The sequence below is a fragment of the Staurois parvus genome, unplaced genomic scaffold, assembly GCF_062004578.1.
Source record: "Staurois parvus isolate SC_StPar_1 unplaced genomic scaffold, SC_StPar_1.0 ptg000694l, whole genome shotgun sequence".
Classification (NCBI taxonomy): Eukaryota; Metazoa; Chordata; class Amphibia; order Anura; family Ranidae; genus Staurois; species Staurois parvus.
In genome coordinates this window covers 682,662-706,013 of record NW_028318490.1, presented here as the reverse complement: position 1 = coordinate 706,013, position 23,352 = coordinate 682,662, and the positions used below count along the sequence as shown (strand labels likewise).

The 23,352-nt window shown below is 41.0% G+C and overlaps 2 protein-coding genes across 5 annotated transcripts in view; one reads left to right on the top strand and one right to left on the bottom strand.

Annotated features, from left to right (window-relative positions):
* Window positions 1–23,035, top strand: part of FLRT1 (fibronectin leucine rich transmembrane protein 1) — a 305,821-nt gene extending 282,786 nt beyond the window's left edge. For both annotated transcript variants that reach the window (XM_089652779.1, XM_089652780.1), the window contains exon 3: window positions 20,448–23,035. In XM_089652779.1, coding sequence (XP_089508905.1) covers window positions 20,511–22,544 — 2,034 coding nt within the window. In that variant the 5' untranslated portion in view covers window positions 20,448–20,510 and the 3' untranslated portion in view covers window positions 22,545–23,035. The remainder of the gene's footprint in view (window positions 1–20,447) is intronic.
* MACROD1 (mono-ADP ribosylhydrolase 1) overlaps window positions 1–23,352 on the bottom strand; it is a 1,131,067-nt gene that overhangs the window by 483,766 nt on the left and 623,949 nt on the right. The gene's annotated exons all lie outside the window — the stretch shown is intronic.

The following is a 23,352-nucleotide window of genomic DNA, read 5'->3' as shown; positions in this document are numbered from 1 at the left end:
CCTAAAAATTACAGGCCTACAATAAAAAACCAACATATTTCCATTGAAAACAATGTACCGCTATGAGCACAGAAATACTGACATAATCAGACCGCCACGGAGGTTAAGGTTAAAAAAAACCTCCTGTGCTGCATGTGCCCCTCCAGCCCCCCACCCCTTATACTTACCTAAACCTGATCATGATCCAGCAATGTGCACGAGAGCAGCTGCTTTCACCATTCTTATAGTATATAGTATTGGTGTAGTGCTAATACACCAATATTATATACTATATTCATGTACTTTGTGGTTAAAGATCAGGTGTCAGCTGCTTAGGGTAGGGTTTATCCATTTCAAGCGCAGGAGGCTTTCTTTCTTATTTCTCACCATTCTTATCCCCCTCACTGGACATATTGATAGCAGCAGCAGCAGCCTCCATTGGCATTGTCAATCAAATTCTATGACAAGGAATCAAGGGGTGGGGCCAAGCTGCACTGTCTGTGTCAATGGACGCAGACAAGGCGGCTCTGGAGCAAGCCTACACGAGTGCAATTGCTGAAGAGGAGGAGCCAGGAGCGCTGGTGGGGGACCCCAGAAGAGGAGGATCGGAGCTGCTCTGTGCAAAACCTTTGCACAGAGAAGGTAAGTATGACTTGTTTATTATGCAAAAAAACCCAAAGCTTTAATGTTGCTTTAAGGTCAGCAAACTATCCTGGCCATTTATTATGGTCAGGAGGAATGAGAGAGCCAAAGAGAGCCAAGGAAATACTGCGGGGCAGGAGGGCAGACAGCTTTACAACCACCCACTTTTAGGGCCCATTGACACTGTCCTGCAGTCCAAATCCCTACTGCCCAAACAGTGTTTTCAGCTGCAGAGCCATAAACAATAAAATAAAAACTTGTATTTAAAGCGCCCCCATTTTTATGTGTAAAGGCAAACATGCACATCGGTCATACACACATGTGCAAACGGCGACCACACCACATGTGTGACGTATCATTGTGAATGTTAAAGCAAGAGCAATAATTCTAGCACCAAACCTCCTGTGTATCTCTAACCTGGTAACCTGCAAAGACTTTTAAAGCGTCGCCTATGGATTTTTAGGTACTGTAGTCTTCTGCTGTTCCATGGGTATACGCAATTTTAAGGCATGACATGTTTGGTATCTATTCACTCAGCGTAACATCATCTTTTATATTTTACCAAACAATTGGGGATTATATTTGTGTGCATTAAAATTCTTAAAGTGTATTTTTTTTTGCTGCGCAAAAATAGTGTAACATAAAAATATGCAACATTATTATTATTATTATACAGGATTTATATAGCGCCAACAGTTTGCACAGCGCTTTACAAAATGAAGGTAGACATTACAGTTATAATACAATTTGGTACAAGAGGAAACAGAGGGCCCTGCTCGTTAGAGCTTACAATCTAGGAGATCCACAATTTTATTCTCTAGAGCCAGTGCTGTTATCAGAAACCACGGGGCCCCATACAGCCGACCTGACAGGGCCCCCACTAAAAAAAAAAACGTTTATGATGCTTCAGTTATGAATGAACACAGTGAGTGATTGGTACCAATCACTTATTGTGTTCATTAAGGAAAGAAAGGGGCTGGTAAATGTGACATATTTACTGGGCCCATCCCCCACTCTCCATTCTGAAAGATTCTATTGTGTGCTTGCAGCTGCTGGTGGGAAGCACAGGAGGGAAGCCGGCAGCACTGTGGGGGGTGGGGGCACACAGGGGGTGCTTGGGCAGAGGGAATCATATGGTGCACAGTGAGGGTGATTGGTGCAGCTGGGGGGGAGTAGGGGGAGCAATTACTAGAACCGATCCCCTGTATGACAATCTCTGTAGCAGCTGGAAGGGAGAGGAGAAGAATCCAGCTTTCAGTTGCTGCAAGAGGAGCCATACAGGGGATCGGTTCCAATATTTTCACGCCATGTTGATCACCCTCCCTACCCACATCCAATGCACCCAGCTGCCTGGGCCCCCCTGCTGCTCTGGGCCCCGTACAGGAGGACTGATGGTACACCCTTATCCACAGCCCTGTCTAGGGCCTCTGCTTTAAATATATATCATGTTTGGGGGTTCAAAGTAGCTTTCTAGCAAATAAATGATGAGGAATGTCAGAATTGGCCTGGAATGGAAGTGGTTAAAGAAACGGTGTCCTGCTGTTTGCTGTGTCCACTGTGCTCCTTCATTGACAGTGTAAAATGCAAATGTTATAAAGGCCTTAAATGTAACATTTCATATGCCAAATAAAATGAATGTAATACATATGAACACTTGTTATTTCCAGATATAATTGGTATGTACAGTATCTTACACGCATAAACTTTACATAGGCAAGAAGGTAGTGATTAACAGCTTGGTTCAACAGAACCTGAACGCGTACTGACGATCCACATAGCTGATTCAGTGTGGATGCCATTTGGTCAGCTGATCTGCTCAGTGAACTTGGAGGTAAAGGGGTGCTCTTACTAGATCACAGTGACCCAGATCATGATGGTATGACGCAAATCCTGTTTTTATTTAGATGCAGAGTGCACAGAGTGCTATGAGGCAGAATTCCCTGTGCCTCTATATAACAGCTCTAATAAGGAAGTACTATATTTCCTAGTTAGGGACAGGGGGGGACCACTGGTCCTCCTCTATAGGGCCTGGGCCCCCCCCAAATGGCAGAAAAATATATTTGAAATATATTTTAAAAATATTCTTCCCAAATATATTGACATATATTTGAAATGCTACAATTTTGGACAAATTCAATATATTTCAAAATATATTTCAATATATATATATATATATATATATATATATATACCGTATTTTCCGGCGTATAAGGCGACTGGGTGTATAAGACGACCCCCTAATTTTCCAGTTAAAACATACTATACTCGCCGTATAAGACTACCCCCCTTCCGAGGCAACACCATTTAAAAACATCAGATTTTTTAATTGAAATAGTTATGACTTACCGGTACTTAAATCCTTCAAAATCCTCATGTTCATCCTCTGACATCATAAGTTCATGAATGACATCTTGTGATACATTTGTAAGACAGTCATCATATGGATCAAATTCCAGATCAGATGGTTCCCGCTGGATGTGCAGTAATACGGTAGCTTCGGCTACATACTGTATACAGTATATATACAGCCCACTGGATGTGCAGTAATATACATACAGTATACCGTGCTGAGCCAAGCTGGCTCAAAACAAATGTCCCTATGACAGATTAATCTGTCAGCCCGCTGGATGTGAGGTATATACAGTATACTGAGCCAAGCGGTTTCAAAACGTACCGGTACGTCCCTACTGTAATCAGCCCGCTGGATGCGTGTATGTACGGTAGCTGCGGCTACATACAGTATACACTGGGCCAATCATTGCGAGTGATGTATTCTACTAATGAATACAAAGCCTGCTCGGATTGGCTGAGGTTGTGACATCATTAACCCACCTCTCTGACTCAGCCAATCCGAGCAGGCTTTGTATTCATTAGTAGAATACATCACTCGCAATGATTGGCCCAGTGTATACTGTATGTAGCCGCAGCTACCGTACATACACGCATCCAGTGGGCTGATTACAGTAGGGACGTACCGGTACGTTTTGAAACCGCTTGGCTCAGCGCAGTATACTGTATATACCGCACATCCAGCGGACTGACAGATTGATCTGTCATAGGGACATTTGTTTTGAGCCAGCTTGGCTCAGCGCGGTATACTGTATTTACATTACTGCACATCCAGCCAGCTTGACCCAAACAAACTCAAGGTTCACATTTTATACCCCGCATATAAGACGACCCCCAATTTTTGGGGTATATTTTTAAGTATAAAAAGTAGTCTTATACGTCAGAAAATACTGTGTATATATATATATATATATATATATATTTATATATATATATATATATATATATACATGTATGTTGAAATGCATTTTTATTACAAAATATATGATAAATATTTTTTAAAATACATCTCAAATATACTGTATGTCTTTAAAAATACAAGTCTAAATTTTTGGAATGCATTTACAAATATATGTAAAAATATACTGTATGTTAAAATGACTTTTTTATATGTTACAAAAAATCTGAAGAATATATTTGAAAAATATATTTTTTTAATGTGCAATTGATGGCCCCTGCATGTGTGTGTTCTGTTGCTCCTATCTTCTTAAAATGTTTATAAATGAATAAAAACATTGAAATACAAAAAATATATATTTTTTAAAATATATTTTTCAGATTTTTTTTAACATATAAAAAAGTCATTTTAACATATATTTTTTTACACATATTTGTAAATGCATTCCAAAAATGTAGATTTGTATTTTTAAAGACATACAGTATGTTTGAAATGTATTTTTAAAAATATTTATCATATATTTTGTAATAAAAATGCATTTCAACATACAGTATATACCGTATTTTCCGGCGTATAAGACGACTTTTCAACCCCTGAAAATCTTCTGAAAAGTCGGGGGTCGTCTTATACACCGGTGCGAGCCGGTGTCAGGGAGGCACTTTTTCGAGGGGCGGCGCGGCGCCGCCCCCCTCCTCCTCCAACGGACACTAAGTACAGGGGTGGGCAGAGGGGCTGCTGTACCTTACCTGGCTCCAGTCCCACGACGATCCGGTCCAGGAAGCGCGGCTGCTCCTTCTTTCAGTTCGGCCGCTCGATGGTCACGTGGCCGCTCGGCTCCGCCTCCTCACCGGTGATTGGGCGCCAGCACTGGAAAGGCACACAGGCGACCAATCACCGGCGAGGAGGCGGAGACGAGCGGCCCCGCGAAAATCGAGCGGCCGAACTGGAAGAAGGAGCAGCCGCTCCTCTCCCCCACTGACACTAACGATGGGGCACTATTCCTCCTCCACACTGACACCAACGATGAGGCACTGTTCTCCCCACTGATACCAACGATGGGGCACTATTCCTCCTCCCCACTGACACCAATGATGGGGCACTATTCCTCCTCCCCACTGACACCAATGATGGGGCACTATTCTCCCCACTGACACCAATGATGGGGCACTATTCTCCCCACTGATACCAATGATGGGGCACTATTCCTCCCCCACTGACACCAACGATGGGGCACTATTCCTCCCACTGATACCAATGGTGGGGCACTATTCCTCCCACTGATACCAACGATGGGGCACTATTCTCCCCACTGATACCAACGATGGGGCACTATTCCTCCCCACTGACACCAACGATGGGGCACTATTCTCCCCACTGATACCAATGATGGGGTGCAATTCCTCCCACTGACACCAATGATGGGGCGCAATTCCTGCCACTGACACCAATGATGGGGCACTATTCCTCCCACTGACACCAATGATGGGGCGCTATTCCTCCCACTGATACCAATGATGGGGCGCTATTCCTCCCACTGATACCAATGATGGGGCACTATTCCTCCCACTGATACCAATGATGGGCCACTATTCCTCCCACTGACACCAATGATGGAGCACTATTCCTCCCACTGACACTAATGATGGGACACTATTCCTCCCACTGATACCAATGATGGGGCACTATTCCTCCCACTGATACCAATGATGGGCCACTATTCCTCCCACTGACACCAATGATGGAGCACTATTCCTCCCACTGACACCAATGATGGGACACTATTCCTCCCACTGACACTAATGATGGGACACTATTCCTCCCACTGACACCAATGATGGAGCACTATTCCTCCCACTGACACCAATGATGGGACACTATTCCTCCCACTGACACTAATGATGGGACACTATTCCTCCCACTGACACCAATGATGGGGCACTATTCCTCCTCCACACTGACACCAACGATGAGGCACTGTTCTCCCCACTGATACCAACGATGGGGCACTATTCCTCCTCCCCACTGACACCAATGATGGGGCACTATTCCTCCTCCCCACTGACACCAATGATGGGGCACTATTCTCCCCACTGATACCAATGATGGGGCACTATTCTCCCCACTGATACCAATGATGGGGCACTATTCCTCCCCCACTGACACCAATGATGGGGCACTATTCCTCCCCCACTGACACCAACGATGGGGCACTATTCCTCCCACTGATACCAATGATGGGGCACTATTCCTCCCACTGATACCAACGATGGGGCACTATTCTCCCCACTGATACCAACGATGGGGCACTATTCCTCCCCACTGACACCAACGATGGGGCACTATTCTCCCCACTGATACCAATGATGGGGCGCAATTCCTCCCACTGACACCAATGATGGGGCACTATTCCTCCCCCACTGACACCAACGATGGGGCACTATTCCTCCCACTGATACCAATGATGGGGCACTATTCCTCCCACTGATACCAACGATGGGGCACTATTCTCCCCACTGATACCAACGATGGGGCACTATTCCTCCCCACTGACACCAACGATGGGGCACTATTCTCCCCACTGATACCAATGATGGGGCACAATTCCTCCCACTGACACCAATGATGGGGCGCAATTCCTGCCACTGACACCAATGATGGGGCGCTATTCCTCCCACTGACACCAATGATGGGGCGCTATTCCTCCCACTGATACCAATGATGGGGCACTATTCCTCCCACTGATACCAATGATGGGCCACTATTCCTCCCACTGACATCAATGATGGAGCACTATTCCTCCCACTGACACCAATGATGGGACACTATTCCTCCCACTGACACTAATGATGGGACACTATTCCTCCCACTGATACCAATGATGGGGCACTATTCCTCCCACTGATACCAATTATGGGCCACTATTCCTCCCACTGACACCAATGATGGAGCACTATTCCTCCCACTGACACCAATGATGGGATACTATTCCTCCCACTGACACTAATGATGGGACACTATTCCTCCCACTGACACCAATGATGGAGCACTATTCCTCCCACTGACACCAATGATGGGACACTATTCCTCCCACTGACACTAATGATGGGACACTATTCCTCCCACTGACACCAATGATGGGGCACGATTCTTCCCACTGACACCAATGATGGGGCACTATTCCTCCCACTGACTAATGATGGGGCACTATTCCTCACACACTGACACTAATGATGGGGCACCGTCATTGGTGTCAGTGGGAGGAATAGTGTCCCATCATTGGTATCAGTAGGAGGAATAGTGCCCCATCATTGGTGTCAGCGGATAAAATAGTGCCCCATCATTGGTGTCAGTGGGAGGAGTAGTGCCTCATCATTGGCGTCAGTGGGAGGAATAGCACCCCATCATTGGAATACCATACTGAAATAGCATACCATATTGAAATCAAATCTGATGTTTTTTCATTTTTATTTGGTGTGCGTTGGAAGAGTGGTAGTCTTATACGGCGTATAGCTCAAACCCTATATTTTAGCAGGAAAAGTAGGGGGTCGTCTTATACGCCGGAAAATACGGTATATATATATATATATATATATATATATATATATATATAAATATAATAGAAACTATATTGAAATATAGTTTGAAATATATTGAATATGGCCAAAATTGTAGCATTTCAAATATATGTCAATATATTTGTGAAAACTATTTTTTAAATATATTTCAAATATATTGTTCTTCCATATGGGTCATCAATTCATCAGGGGGACCCAAGCTGATGACCAGCAGAAGGAAAAGATCCTGTACAGGATGGAGGGATTGGTGCAGTGGTGGTAGCATTAACTGGAACTGATTCACTGTAGTTCCCCCCTGCAGCAGCTAAAATGTCGGCTTCTCCTCCTCTTCCTTCTACCAGCTTTCATCTGCTGCATGGGGGCTACAGTAAATGCACTGATCACCCCCTCCTATACAGGATCACATTCCTTCTGTTGCCTGAGCCCAGCTTCCCCTCCTCTTCCTCCTGCCATCTACTGTAGGGTGCTGGGGATCATTTCTGGATGGAAGGCAGGGTGGGGCTGGTAAATATGTCATATTTACTGGCCTCCTCCTTTTCTGAATAAATACAGTGAGTGCCATTTACCCCAAATCTTTGTAAACTTTTCCATTTCATCTTTCTCCATGTAATAAAGTTCCTCCATCCTACTAACATATTCTGCTCTGTCTATCCAATCCCTCAATGTTGGTGGATCCTGGGCCTTCCAAAACCTAGGAATTAAACCCTTTGCTGCACCAAAGATTTGGGGTAAATGGTATGAGTTTAGAACTTCAGAAAAATACTTAAACATGAAAGGTCCCCCAATAGTAGTACCAGAGAATTTAAATGGTTAAAGAGATCTATATATATGACTAGATTAATAGGAGGGGAAAGAGAAGATAAGATGAGATTGGACAGGGGTGTGTTGGGGTGGGTATGGGGATAAAGTTTATATGTATGATGTAAAAAGATTTATGATGGTTTTGTAAGGTATTTTTTTTTCTTAAAAGAAAATTTACTAAAAGATATAATTGGAAAAAAATAAATACAGTGAGTGGTGGCTACTGATCACTCACTGTGTTCATTTATAACTGAAGCATCATAAACTGTGTTTACTCTCTGTACTTCCTGTTCATTCATGAGATACAGATTGAGGACAGTGTCTGTCTCAAAAGTGAGACATCAGAGGTCTGTTTAGTTCCCTGATATTTCACCAAAGCCTAACCAACAGGGTTAGTAAAAAGTACAATAAATAATACAATTGTAAAAAATTATTTTAAAAAATACCCGTTAGGTGGCTTCGGTTAGGGTAGCATCTATGAATAAACCCAACAATAGAATTTCCATCATCCACACATAATAGCATATCAGTCCACATGAACTTGTATGATGGAAATGATACAGCACAAGCAGTAAATGAATAATGGTGTAAAATTCCCAGTTCATGCAATATTTAGAAAGCAGAACAGATGATAGTTTCAGTAAGAGAAAATAGTTATTTAGCTAGCTGTGGAGGTGAGAGGTTAATACATCCCAAGAGAGCATGAAAAGCAGACTGCCGTCAAACAGTGATGGGGTAAGTAAGTCTCCAGGTTTGACCCCGTCAGGGACAACTTGCTTGCGGCTCTGAGAGCAGAGCAGAGATTAAAGAACGAGCTCTGAGAGAAGAGTATTGACACTGCGAGATGGTTTCTGAGTCTTTCACTGTAATCCCAGGATACAGAAAGGGAAGCGTGAATGGAACATTTGCCAGATCTGACTCTAGGGAATGAATAAACCATCATACTGGAGCAAATTTACTTATTCATCTCTGCTATTTGTTCATTGAATACTTTAAACAGGTAGACAAATCTGGCACCATTAAACCTCTTCAGCCCGGGGTTGCAGATCATTCCCTTCTGCAGCACATTTAAAAAAAAAAGACTTAACTAACAGAATGCAGGATTTTATTGCAGCTTCTAAAATGCTTATTGTAGCATTTTGGAAAGATTATTGCTGTTAATAGACTAATAAACGTGTTTAACAATTGAACACATCCATATAACTCACCAATTAAATTAATACATCTAGTATTCCAGGAGCGGTGGTCTGTCAGATGACCCTACTTTCTTAATGTCAATACTGATTTGGCAAGAGCAGAGGAAGATCCAAGATCAAACAGGCCCCTGAGCGAGTTAACAGCTTATGACCCCCTTCTCCACATACACCACTAATCACAGTCCAGTAATACTGAAATATTTTCATCCGAATGAATCTTTTTTTTAAGTCAAATTAAAACGTGATTACCGGTAAGCTTTTGCACTTGTTCAATTATTTCTTTATATACTCAACGGCCACTTTATTAGGTACACCTGTTCAATTGCTTGGTAACACAAATTGCTAATCAGCCAATCACATGGCAACAACTCCATGCATTTAGGCATCTAGACATGGTGAAGATGACTTGCTGAAGTTCAAATCGAGCATCGGGATGGGGAAGAAAGGGGATTTAAGTGACTTTGAACATGGCATGGTTGTTGGTGCCAGACGGCTGGTCTGGGATTTTCACATACAACAATCTCTAAGAGAAAATATCCAGTGAGTGGCAGTTGTGTGGAGAAAAATGCCTTATTGAAGCCAGAGAAGAATGAGTTGCTGCGACATTCAGATGGTAGGGTCAGAATTTGGCATAAATAACATGAAAGCATCCATCCTGCCTTGTATCGACGGTTCAGACTGGTGGTGGTGGTGTAATGGATATTTTCTTGATACTAACAAGGTGTACCTAATAAAGTGGCTGGTGAGTGTAGTTTACTAGACATTACAGGCTGATTGTATTATTATTATTATACAGGATTTATATAGCACCAACAGTTAGCGCAGCGCTTTACAAAATGAAGGTAGACATTACAGTTACAATACAATTTGGAACAAGAGGAAACAGAGGGCCCTGCTTGTTAGAGCTTACAGTCACAACTTACTTTGCATTTTACCAACTGGGTAGTCCTAGGTCCTTTTTGAACTTTTATAAACCTGTTTACCTCCTTGGCAGTAGCTCGGGGTAAAATTTCAGTACCAAGAGCGGTAACCCCGAGCTACACTCGGGCTTACTATGCGGCGTTGCTCAGGGGGTCCCTGCAGCACTTACCTTGTCCTTCGCTCCATTGATGTGTCCCCTGCAGCGTCCCCAGCCATCTCCTCCGGCCAATGCCGGCATCCGGCTTCCGTGTTCCGGTCCCTGTGACGTTGGGACGTACGGGCGCCGGAACCAGCAGGAAATTTGACATTTTTAAAAAATGTCATTTTTGCTGTCATTCTATTTCACATATATTTTGTCCCTACTGCTTTGTCCTGTGCCCTGCCTGCATTTTGACTGTTCTTTCTGCCTGGAAACTTAGAAAAGTCCATGGTGTCCAAAAAGCATCCCTTTACGTCAAAAGCGGTTTTAGACCAGCTAGAGAACAGCGATAGTAAATTAGAACCACTTGCAGAATTGAGTGATAATGATTTGTGGGGAAATTCGTCATCAGACACTGAAAATGATTTTGCGACTTTGCTCAGCGATGTGCGAATTTGCCTCTGTATTTCAAATTTCAGTGTTTTTGGTTTGATTATATTATTGAATTAAATTTATTATTATTATATTATTATTTTTTATGATTATTTATTAAATTATAATTTATGATTTCGTGTTTCAAGTTTTATCCTACCCGGGATGTTTACTAGACTCTTGTTCGTACAGATTTCAGTGAGTTATTCCTAAAAATTACAGCCTACAATAAAAAACTACATATTTCTATGCAAAAAAATGGTACCGCTTTCAGCACAAAAAATCGGAAAGAATCATACCGCCGAGGAGGTTAAGTAAACTCTTGTTCTACATAGTTGATGGTAAATTTAAACTGGTTCTAAAGTCTAAATGCTTTTTTACCTTAAAGCAGTATTAAATCGTAAAGAAAAAAATGACTATATTGCAGCTTACCAATTCTTAGATGTGATGGTTATATTAGTTTCCTTTTTTAGGCTTTCTTTCTTTTATTTGCATCTGGTGATCCAGCCAGTAAGTCTGTTGTTTTTAAAAGAAAAGCTCTCTTGCAGTTACAGGGATGAGACAAACCATTTACCACTGACAGGGGTACTTAACCACTTAAACTCCAGAAGGCTTTACCCCCTTATGACCAGGGCATTTTTTTTGCTCTTTGGCACTTCACCACTTTAACTGGCGATTACACCATCATGTAACACTGTACACAAATTACATTTCTTTTTTTTTCCCACACAAATAGAGCTTTCATTTGGTGGTATTTGATCACCACTGTTTTTTTTACATTTTTCATCATATAAATAAAATTTAGCAAAAAATACAAAAACAATATTTTCTACTTTCAACATGTAGACTAAAAAAAATAAAAAATCAAATTTCTTCATTAATGTAGACCAAAATGTATTTAGCTACATGTAAATCCCAATAAGTGTATTTGAATTATTTTGTGTAAAAGTTATAGCGTCTACAAACTATGGTACATATATTGGCATTTACGCAGCTATGATGTAAATGCCAACAGTAGCCAACTGATAGCAGGGGAAATCAGCGTGGCGGACAACCTGACACTAACTTATGCTAGCTTGGAGGGACACTAACTGACTGACACTGACATCAATAGGTCCACTAATACAGTGATCAGTGTTAATACTGTACACTGTCACTATACTATTGACACTGGCTGGAAAGGGGTTAACATCTAGGGGCAATCAAAGGGTTAACTGTGTGACTAACAATGTGTAATGTGTGCAATATGTGCTGCTTTTACTATCTGATGTGGAGGTTTTTTTCTCCCTGCTTTGCAGGGAGAAAACACAGCCATATCGCTGCTCTCTCTACAGTAAGTTAGAAAACACAGGGCTCTGTATTGTGATTCGCTAAGCTGATCAGCAGGTCCCAGCCATAAATGATTGGCTGGGACCTGCTGACTGACTTGTGCCGTACTCAATGATAGCACAAATTGCTTGTGTGCCCTCTGCCTGCAATTGCTGGTTCACGTACATGTGCATGATCCAGCGCAGCAGGGCTGCCCAACCGCAGTAAAAAGGCTGTGAGCGTTCCTTAACCCTCTGAGGACCAAGGGACGTATTTGTCCCATGTTTTTAATTGCGTGTATCATCTGAATAAGAACTTAAAACTCTTTTTTTTTTTTGGTTTGAGTCAAAATTTTAGTTCTTATCAACAAACAACAAATGGATCTAGCTTTTTGCCAATTATTTCATGAAATGGCTTAGTTACAGCAACTGAAGTGTACGAACTTTAAAAACAAAAAAAATGATTCTTTGGCATTCCAAAATCTTACGGTCATCAAAGGGTTAACTGGTTAAAATTATCAGTTTTTATTTATGTAAAACTTTTATCTTAAAAGAAAAAAAACGTATTGCTGTAAAGTTTTAATTGGAGTTTTGCTACAATTTGTTAGTATATTGAAATCTGCTAGCACATCTAGCACTTCCCTCCCCCCCAGACTGACAATGCTGCTCTCCAAATCTGCCCCCTGTGCTCCTTCATCCATACATCTAATGACAAACAAATGAAACCAATGCTCAGATCTTCATGCAAACTAAAGGAATTCAAAATGGCAAACGAAGAGGTGCTGCCCTTCAAAGATCAGGAAATCTGGATGCTAATGAACAAAGAACAAAAAAGGGCGCACTCTCATCGTGCATTACCGTGGTATACACCGTGTTAATTGTGTAATCAAATAGATGTATACTCACAAACCAAAGGATAATAAAAGCAGTGTGAATGGTCCGCAATGGCAGTCAATGCAATGTTTTGCCCCAATTGGGGATAAGCTGACGCATTTTTGGAGACGAACCCCCTTCCTCAGAGCAAACATGATTAGCAAAAACGATTAGCAAACATTTTTGGTTTTGGGTTTAACACTGCTTTAATGCATTCCCTGCATTAAGGTAAAAAACACCTTACTATCCCCCCCCTGCCAATTCTTAAACAGTTACCTGACTCCTCCCACCGATCCAGCACTGTTCCAGCAGCAGCACTGCTCTCCTCGTCCTAGAAATACAGGGGACACATTAACAGCCGCGGGATCCATAGGCTCCTGCTGCTATCAGTCAAACTCTTGTGAGCAAGGACCAGGGGTGTGGCTTTCCAACGCTGTGGGTGTCTATAGATGCACACAGCCAGGCTTGGGAGCACGCCTACACGGGTGCCTCCTTAGCAGCCAGCTTGCTAAGAGGGCATCTAGAGGAACTAAGAGCCAACAGCACCAGAGGGGGACTGTCAAAGACGAGGTATGGGACAGTTCTGTGCGATATCATTGTACAGAGCAGATAGGTATTAGCTCTTTTGTATTTTATTTTAAAAGAATTGCCTTTAGTATCACTTTAAAGTAGATTGTAGAAAAAGGCTGACACTGTGGTCAGCCGAAGTTCTTTCACCATTCATGTCCTTATTATCCTTCTAATTATTGTTATCCTTCCTTATACTCAGAAGATTGCAAGTGTTTCCACCTCTGTATGATATAGCACCTGCCTCATCGTCTTTACAGTGTGTCATGGCTTTCAGATGAAAAAGAGAAATGACTGAACAACACTATTTCAAACAGAACAAGGCTTGTTACCAGAGATACCGTGGAATATGTAAAGATATTTCCTGGGAAGGACTGAATCAAAGGGACATAGTACCAGAAGTTGACATTACTATGGATGTATTACCATAGATCTAGATCACATGTGTCAAACACATGGCCTTCACACCCAGGGCTTTTTTAGCCGGAAAGTGGCAGAGTGGTGCAGAGGTCAAAGCTGAGAAGGAGAGGTGAAAAGAGATGTGGACAGTCCTTGAAAGAGAGCTGAACCCAGCACTCTGTGCATAGCACACTCCTAAGCCCTGCACTCTGTACACAGCACACTCCTGAACTCTGCACACACAACCACTTCCCAGCCAGTGTCTTTAGTACAGTGAAAGTGTATAGTATTATCAGTGATCACTGTGCTAGTGTCACTGGTGATGTCAGTGGCAGCTAGTCAATTCCCCCCCCCCCCTCCCCAGTGTCATTTAGTGTCAGACTGCCCACAGCACTATCACAGTCCCATTAAAAATCGTTGATCACTGTCATTAGTAGTATATAAAAAAAAAAATCCAATATGTATTGTATCAGGGTTTGTAGACGCTACAACTTTCACGCAAACTAATCAATAGCGGATTACATTTTGGCCAAAATTTATGAAGACATTTTCAAAAAGTTTTATAGCAGAAAATTGTAAAATATTGGTTTATTTTTCAACATTTTCAGTCTTTTTTCATTTATATTGCAAAAAAAAACAAACTCAGTGGTGATCAAATACCACCAAAGGAAAGCTCTAGTTGTGTGAAAAAAAATAATATAAATTTCATTTGGTCACAGTGTTGCATGACCGCGCAATTAGCAGTTAAAGTAGCGCAGTGCTAAATAGGAAAAAATGGCCTGGTCAAGGGGTAAAATCTTCCGTGGTTAAGTGGTTAAGGTGAAAAATGTTTTAACTTTAGAACCACTTTAATTACATAAAATATTCTACTTATTAAACAAACTAAAACTAATAATTTTTTTTTTGCATTTTTGATAAGTACCAGGCCCTCTTTTTTTCTTCCTATGGTAGACATACTGAATGCTGTGGAGAACAGCACCACATAATGACACGGCACTGTTCTCTGCAGTATTTCTCCAGTGGGCACAGAAAGGCATGGTAATGCACCCCTCTAGGGAGGCTTTTTGATCTCCTGAGTTCACAGGAAGTGGATTGAAAGAAACTAATGGTCATTCTACTAGGAAGAGGACTGGCAATGAATTGCAAATAGGTGAATCTGTTGGAAACAGCAATAGGGGTAGGGATTTAACTATTTAAATGGTGCTGAGCAGTTCATTTTTTTATTAAGCCGAAATGCATTATTGGTGTGTGTGTATGTGTATATATATATATATATATATATATATATACTGTGTGTGTATATATCCAGTGGCATATTTACCACACGGCAAACAAGGCGTTTGCCTAGGGGGGCAATTTTAAGGGGGGCGGCGCCTCCCCTGCAAAAAGGGACACAAGTGGCAGGGATGGGGACCTGGTCAGCCTCGTCATGAGATCCAGAGGAGGGTGCATGTTGCTGGAGGGTGCGGGAATGGTTGGCTGCTTCTTTCATTGTGGATGTTAAGGTAAATCCATGAATCAGGTGGTCCCAGGGTGCGGGGGGTAGATTAGATTTGTGTTGGTCAACGGTAGCGGTTGGTGGGGGTGGCAGGGCAATGGGGGGTATTGCGGTGATGGGCTCTGGGAGCCCAGGGGGTGCTGATGGGGTGGGGGGTGACTGATTTAAATATTACCTATTGCCTCATATTGCACATGAACTAAATACACTAATATATATATATATATATATATATATATATATATATATGGATTAAACATTGAAGCCTTGTGAAGGAGGCATTATATTAGCATTTGTTGGTTTTATATTGATTGATAGTAGCCCTGCTGTAATTCCCATGGAATCCTAGTTCTTTATTTGGAGAAGGCTATACACATTTTGCACACTTACGTGGGTTCCTTATACCTACATATTTCTTTTTTTCTATTACATTGGGCCTTTGTGCTATCACCTAGCTGTCAACCCATACTAATATATAACTGTGTTTCTAGTAAGACCTGGTTCATTGAGTGGTCAACGTTTTTGTCTTAATCTTAGCCATGGACGTGAGATGATTGCTAGTCAACATGGCCAATTTCAGCTGATCGGATGAAGAACCCTATGTGCAGCAGATGGTACCAGGATTTCACATTTAACTGATTCCAGGGAAAATAGCAAAATCCATGATAGATGTTTTTGGCTGAATATTAATGCCATCCCCTACCCATAAATTAGTAGAACATGTATATGTTGATGTGATATGTAAAGAATAAAGTCCAACAAGTTTCATCTTTGGGTCACACATTTAACATCCAATGTTATGTTCTACAATCCTACATATTTGAAGAGGTAATGGTGATGATGCCATGAGGCATTAACTCATTACCTGCAATCTTACTAATGCCACTTCTACAGACATTATAGGGTTAATTTACTAAAACTGGAGAGTGTCACTCCCAACATTCTCCAAAATGTACCTCTCATGTACATGGGGCAATTCATTACCAGTCCTCTTCCTTCCACTGGGCTCTACTATCTGCCGGTCTCAGCTAGACTAGTCGCCCTGGCTTCGTTCCTCCATAGTGCTCGGGTCCCAAGCTCTCCCATCCACCCCTCCCCCCAATTTTTTTCTTTTTTCCCCTCTTTTCCCATTTTTACCTTATTTCATACTGCACACCTTTTCTTTCTCCTATATAGGTTACTTGCATTTTGATGATCTCTGAATGTCTATATACTTATTATGTAGATTTCATCTGCCACTTTACCATTTACCACATATTTATGACTATATTAGTGATGGAATTGATTTAATCGTGCCAATCAGGATATTTGCAGATGCTCTTATATATTTGGTTTAACAGTGTTTCTATGTTGTAATTTTATTACAGCTATTAAAGCATTGTGTTTACGCCTATGTGCCCACCCTTAAGGGTGATTACAATAACTTGGTACACACTCTCTATTTGTTCTGGAGTGAGTTTATGCCCCTTTTTCTTACCAAATGCACCAGCATTCTATGTGTATCTCATGTATTGTACTGGTGATGGAAAGTGCATGTGTGTGTTTGCTAGCGTAAACTTGAATACTCAGATCAAGAGTGCAAAATCTGGTGCAGCTCTGCATAGAAACCAATCAGTGTCAAGGTTTTGTTGTCAAAGCTTAATTAGTCAAGCTGAAGTTAGAAGCTGATTGGCTACCATGCAGAGCTGCACCAGATTTTTCACTCTCCAGTTTTAGTAAATCAATTCCCCTTTTTTGAAGAGAGACTGTTAATCTATCAATGTGGTTTTGAGTTGTAAGAGGAAACCAGTTTACACAATCAGAAGCAAATTTCTTGTTCAAAGATTTTATTAATTTCAAAAAGAAGGAAAAAGGGAAAAGAAGGGACAATGGGGATATACATTTCTTATACAGAAAATTGCATAAGTACAAAAATAGGCATCAATGACAACAAAGGCTTTACAAGAAAGGGGAGGGGATGGCAGTTGTAGTGATAAAGTAACAGTTTTAGGGAATAGAAGATGAGAGAAGCCATTAACTTTGGTAAATACAAAGTTTTGACAAATAGATATGCACGCTCCCCAATGTAGCGTAGGGGAATCATAATAGAGGAAGTAAAGTTATACCATATGAACGGGGGGGGGGGGAATAATAAAAAGGGGGAAGAATAACAAAAAATAAAAGGAGGGGGGAAGAGGAGGGGGGTCGGGTTGGGAAGAATCAGAAGCAAATTTCATGCAACTGGTGTCAGTGGTGGGATCTAAACTCAAGATCAGGGCACTGCATCACACTTTAATGTGTTATTATGTCAAAGCTTGCTAGTTAGAAATATTAAAAAGGACTAAACTGAACGCTATAACATGATAAAGCAAAAGATAGAATGGAAATGATTTGTTCCATAGTGTTTTACAATGAACAGAAAAGCTCTGTAATGTGTACAGTTACTTTATATTGTGTACCAGACATCAGTTTTTGTGCATTGTCAAAGGCCTTATCAAGAGAAATTTTTTTTAAAAATGTGGTCTTTTTATTGAAAATTGCTTATATGAATTTCTATTGCTAGATTCCACAATCCCTATTGTGTTGTTAAAGGCCAAGTTGTCCTGGATTATGGCTAACGAAAGGCTTTCAGCGCTGTTGAATGATAAGTTGGCCTTCTTTGACAAAACATGGGATTCTTGGATCAAATATCTCTTTGAGACTCTTTGAGACTGGAACGATGGCTAATCCATTGGCTGAATATGGTGACTCATCTTTTTTTTTTCCTCCTCTTCTTCTTCCTCTTGCACTATGTTACTTTTCCCTCTCCTTTCCTTTTCCTTGATTTTGGTTATATGGTCATAACGTGGTATAAATTAATCTATCGAGAAACTGGTGAGTCAACTTGGTCTCAAAGGGTACCAGAGTTCCATTCCACAAACTGCTACCCATCACTATTTTGAATTTGAGGGTGAGAAGCTGCTTGAGTTTGAAAACACTTGCATACGATAGCCATACCTATTTTGTGTACATTTGCTTATGTTTGAAGCAATTCTTTTGCCTTATGTCCCAATCTTGTGTATTCTTGTACTTTCTTATTGAAAACAATAAAAATGAATGGTACATATGAAAATCAATAAAAACTGTTAATTATAAAAAAAAAATGAATGGCCTTTGACATCAACAAGGCATTTTCGTCCACACAACTGCTGCTCACTGGTTATTTTCTCTTTTTGGGACCATTCTCTGTAAACCCTAGAGATGATTGTGTGTGATAATCCCAGTAGATCAGCAGTTTTTGAAATACTCAGAACAGCTTGCCTGGCATTAACAACCATGCCATGTTCAAAGTCACTTAAATCTTCTTTCTTCCCCATTCTGATGTTCGGTTTGAATGAGGCAAGTCATCGTCACAACATCTAGATGCCTAAATGCATTGAGTTGCTGCCATGTGATTGGCTGATTAGCAATTTGCGTTACCAAGCAATTGAACAGGTGTACCTAATAAAGTGGCCGGTGAGTCTATATATACTGTATAGGTTAAGAAGGATGGTTGGAGAAAGAAGAAAGACAGCTCATGCTAACCACTAGCAGTCAAGTCTGCACTAGAAAAATCACTTCTGTTGAGATTATCTGCTAAGGGCAACACTTCCATTTTCTTTTTCTCCAGTTTTTAGGTATCCATCCTCAAAGTACCAGTAATGTCAACCAGCAAAAGTTTTCATACATATTCCTAAACCTCGTCTACAGTGTTTTAGCACTGCTGTAGCTAATTTGAAAGAAGTTAATCAAATTGTAGTGTTTTCTTATCAGCGTGACAATTAAAGTGTTAAATATGGTTTCCATTCAAAGGGTATTGAGCTGTTAACCCCCTAAATAAACAGAGTTTAGGCTGATTTTGTTAAAGTTTGGCAAAGTACCAGTGTATTGTGAAGAGAGTTATATTATGCAGATCTCAGAGGGCCCAAGAAGGGCTCAATCATTATCAGAATGTGATTTCCATCATAATGCTGGTGACGCAGGCTCTAATCTCCCAGCTGAGATGGCTTTGAGAAGCTATTATGTAAGTCAAAAGATGGACTTGCTTTTACAATCATGCGCTTAAAAATCACTCTCAGAACTTCCTCACACATTATAATCACTTCATCTTCTGCTTCTCCTCACTTATTAATTTGCTTTTATGCGGAGCAAAACACGGCCGCTGTGATTCACACGGACAATGTAATGTGCATACAGAGCAAAGAGATATAATAAGGATAACTGCTCCTGGGGAATCCCTTCTCACAGAGCTTACAATCTAATGAAAAATGTAGATGACAAAGGAGGAGAGTAGTCCACTTATACTGGGTATTTTCTCAGAAGGTAACATAAATCTTGTCTTCATCATATTAGCAAGTTATGACTTCCTAATATCACACCGCAGTCTACCTTAAAGAAATAGACAATGTAAGGATGCTTTAGCTAAGCTAACCTGAGCTGCAAAAGGTACAAAAACAATAGATGATCTACACACAATCCAGTCAATTATGCTTGATTTATGAAAAACCATATGACTATAATGACTTGACAACCTCTGGCAGACTTCCTTAGTAAAGAAATCGATTGGCTGGAATAGATTCTTCCACCAAGTCAAACATGCATGTTCAGCTGACACAGCCATGATTATGCCATGTTCAGTTTAAAAATTATGTTTTTAAACCTAGGTCTTACAACTTTCTTCTCACATCTATATGGATTTTAATTTACATGGAACTGAAGTATTAGTTATAAAAAGATAATACATACAGTGTATAACAATGTTAGAACAATGGCATGATGGAATTAAATATACTACAGATAACGTGCAAACAATCATTTGGTTTTAATTCACTTATTTTATGTAAGATTCTAATTTTTTTTTTGTTTTCTTGCAGGATAATATTCAAATTCATCAGATTGTTAAAATACAGCCTTGACTAAGAAAAAACCACTACAACATGGTGGTCACCACAACTACTACAGCCACGGCAGCAACTGCCTCTGCTGTGGCTACCACAACAGCAACTGCTACCACTGTTGCCATGACCACTGCTACTTTGGACTTGCGTGATTGGCTTTTTCTGTGTTATGGACTTATTGCATTTTTGACAGAGGTAATAGATAGCACTAACTGTCCTTATGTATGCCGCTGTGACAATGGCTTCATCTACTGTAATGACCGAGGTCTGACCTCCATTCCAGCAGAGATTCCAGATGATGCAACCACCCTCTACCTCCAGAATAATCAGATAAACAATGCTGGGGTACCACCAGAGCTGAAAACAAAGACCAACGTTCGAGTAATCTACTTGTATGAGAATGACTTAGATGAATTCCCACTAAATCTTCCTCGGTCATTGAGAGAGCTCCACCTTCAAGACAACAACATTCGCAGTGTTACACGGGATGCCCTTTCTCGGATACCACTTATTGAAAAGCTTCACCTAGATGATAACTCTGTCTCAACTGTCAGCATCGAAGATGATGCCTTCTTAGATACCCGTCAACTTCGGCTACTTTTTCTTTCACGCAACCATCTCAGCAGCATTCCTAATGGCTTACCGCACACTTTGGAAGAGCTGAGATTGGATGATAATCGCATTTCAACTATCCCACTTCATGCTTTTAAAGGACTCGCTAATTTGAGGAGGTTAGTACTTGATGGAAACCTACTGGCTAATCAACGCATTGCAGATGACACATTCAGTCGACTTCAAAATTTGACTGAGCTGTCTCTAGTCAGAAATTCACTAGCAGCGCCACCTCTAAATTTGCCAAGTGCACACCTTCAGAAGCTTTATTTGCAGGACAATGCTATCACCCATATACCCTACAACACTCTGTCTAAAATGAAACAACTACAGAGACTGGACCTCTCTAATAATAACCTTACTGCTCTCCCCCGTGGCCTTTTTGATGACCTAGAGAATCTGAGCCAGCTGCTCCTCAGGAATAATCCCTGGTATTGTGGCTGCAGTCTTATGTGGCTACGGGACTGGGTGAAAGCTAGGGCTACTGTGGTAAATGTGCGTGGCCTGATGTGTCAGGGCCCTGAGAAAGTCAGGGGAATGGCAATCAAAGACATCACACATGAGATGGATGAGTGCTTTGAAGGAGGTCCCCAAAACAATGCAGCCTCTGCACATGCAACTCCTGCACTTCCTTCACTCACTACTCCACCCCAAGGTTCCCTTTTTACACTTAAATCCAAAAGACCAGGTATTCGGCTCCCAGATTCAAACTTGGATTACCCTATGGAGAATGGGGCAGCCACTAAATCTTTGGTGATCAGTGTCAAGCCACTGACGGCCGATAGCATTCGCATCACCTGGAAGTCATCTGTTCCAGCCAGTTCCTTCCGGTTGAGTTGGCTGAGACTAGGACACAGCCCAGCTGTTGGATCTATCACAGAAACATTAGTTCAAGGAGACAAGACAGAGTATTTGCTAACTGCTCTGGAGCCCAGATCTACCTACATAATTTGTATGGTAACCATGGAAACAGGCAACACCTACTTTGCAGATGAATCCCCTGTATGTGCTAAGGCAGAAACAGGGGATGTTTATGGCCCTACCACTACACTTAATCGAGAGCAAAATGCAGACCCCCTTGCTGGATTACCTTTGGCAGGCATTATAGGAGGTGCCGTCACCCTTGTCTTCCTTTTTCTCATCTTGGCATCTATTTGCTGGTATGTCCATCGAGCTGGACAACTATTAACTCGAGAAAGAGCCTGCAGCCGTGGCAGCAGAAAGAAAGACGATTACATTGAGTCTGGCACCAAGAAAGATAATTCTATATTGGAGATCAGAGGACCAGGGCTTCAAATGTTACCAATAAATCCCCACAGAGCCAAGGAGGAGTATGTGATCCATACCATATTTCCATCTAATGGCACCAGTCTGTACAAAAGTACCCATACGATAGGTTATGGCACTCACAGGGGATATAGAGATGCTGGTATCCCTGACACAGACTATTCTTACACATGATGAATCATTATTTTTTTGGACTTACCAGATACCTTCCCATAGCAAAATCTCGTTTTTTTCCTGGTGCCCACAAACGATTCATGACAGAAAGTGCAAGTTAAATAAATAGAAATGAAATAAACTTCAGCTATGAGATTAAAAAAAAAAGCAGGAAACGAGACTCCATGGGATATTTTGTAGGAAAGTAAAAATACCAACATTCATATGGAAAAACTTGAGAAAAAAAAAAGAAGAAAAAAAAACAGAGTAGTAGTTGAAAGGGTTGTGAGAGAACTTGATTACATTTAATACAGCAGTTTAAATCATTGTAGAACAAGGAGATAAATTCAGAGAGATGGAAGCACTTGGATACGATTTGCATATAACCTGAGGGTTTCTTTTTTTCGTTTTCTTTTTCCCTTCTGTTAAATTCAGGGTGAAAATGAAGACATGGTGCAATGAATATTTGTAACGTCTGTCACCAATAGAACGTATATATTTTTTCTCTGCAAGGTCTTTTTTTTTTTTTTTTTTTTTTTTTACAAATTGTTTTATCACTAGTGGAAATAAATGATAAAACAGAGGCAAATAATTGTGCAGATGAGAGATTTTTTTTTCAATTCTACGGCAAATCTGTTGTCATAGATTTAAAGTGAACTTTCATTAATTTCCAAAATATTGATTTGAACTGAATGACATAAAAATAGTTGTAAATTGACATGTTACTTATGATAGACTTTACATACAATAGACTTTTTTATCTAGTCTCTGTGGAAACCCTTACTGACACTCAAATCCTTCAGCAGACATCTGTAGCGTGTGATGGTAA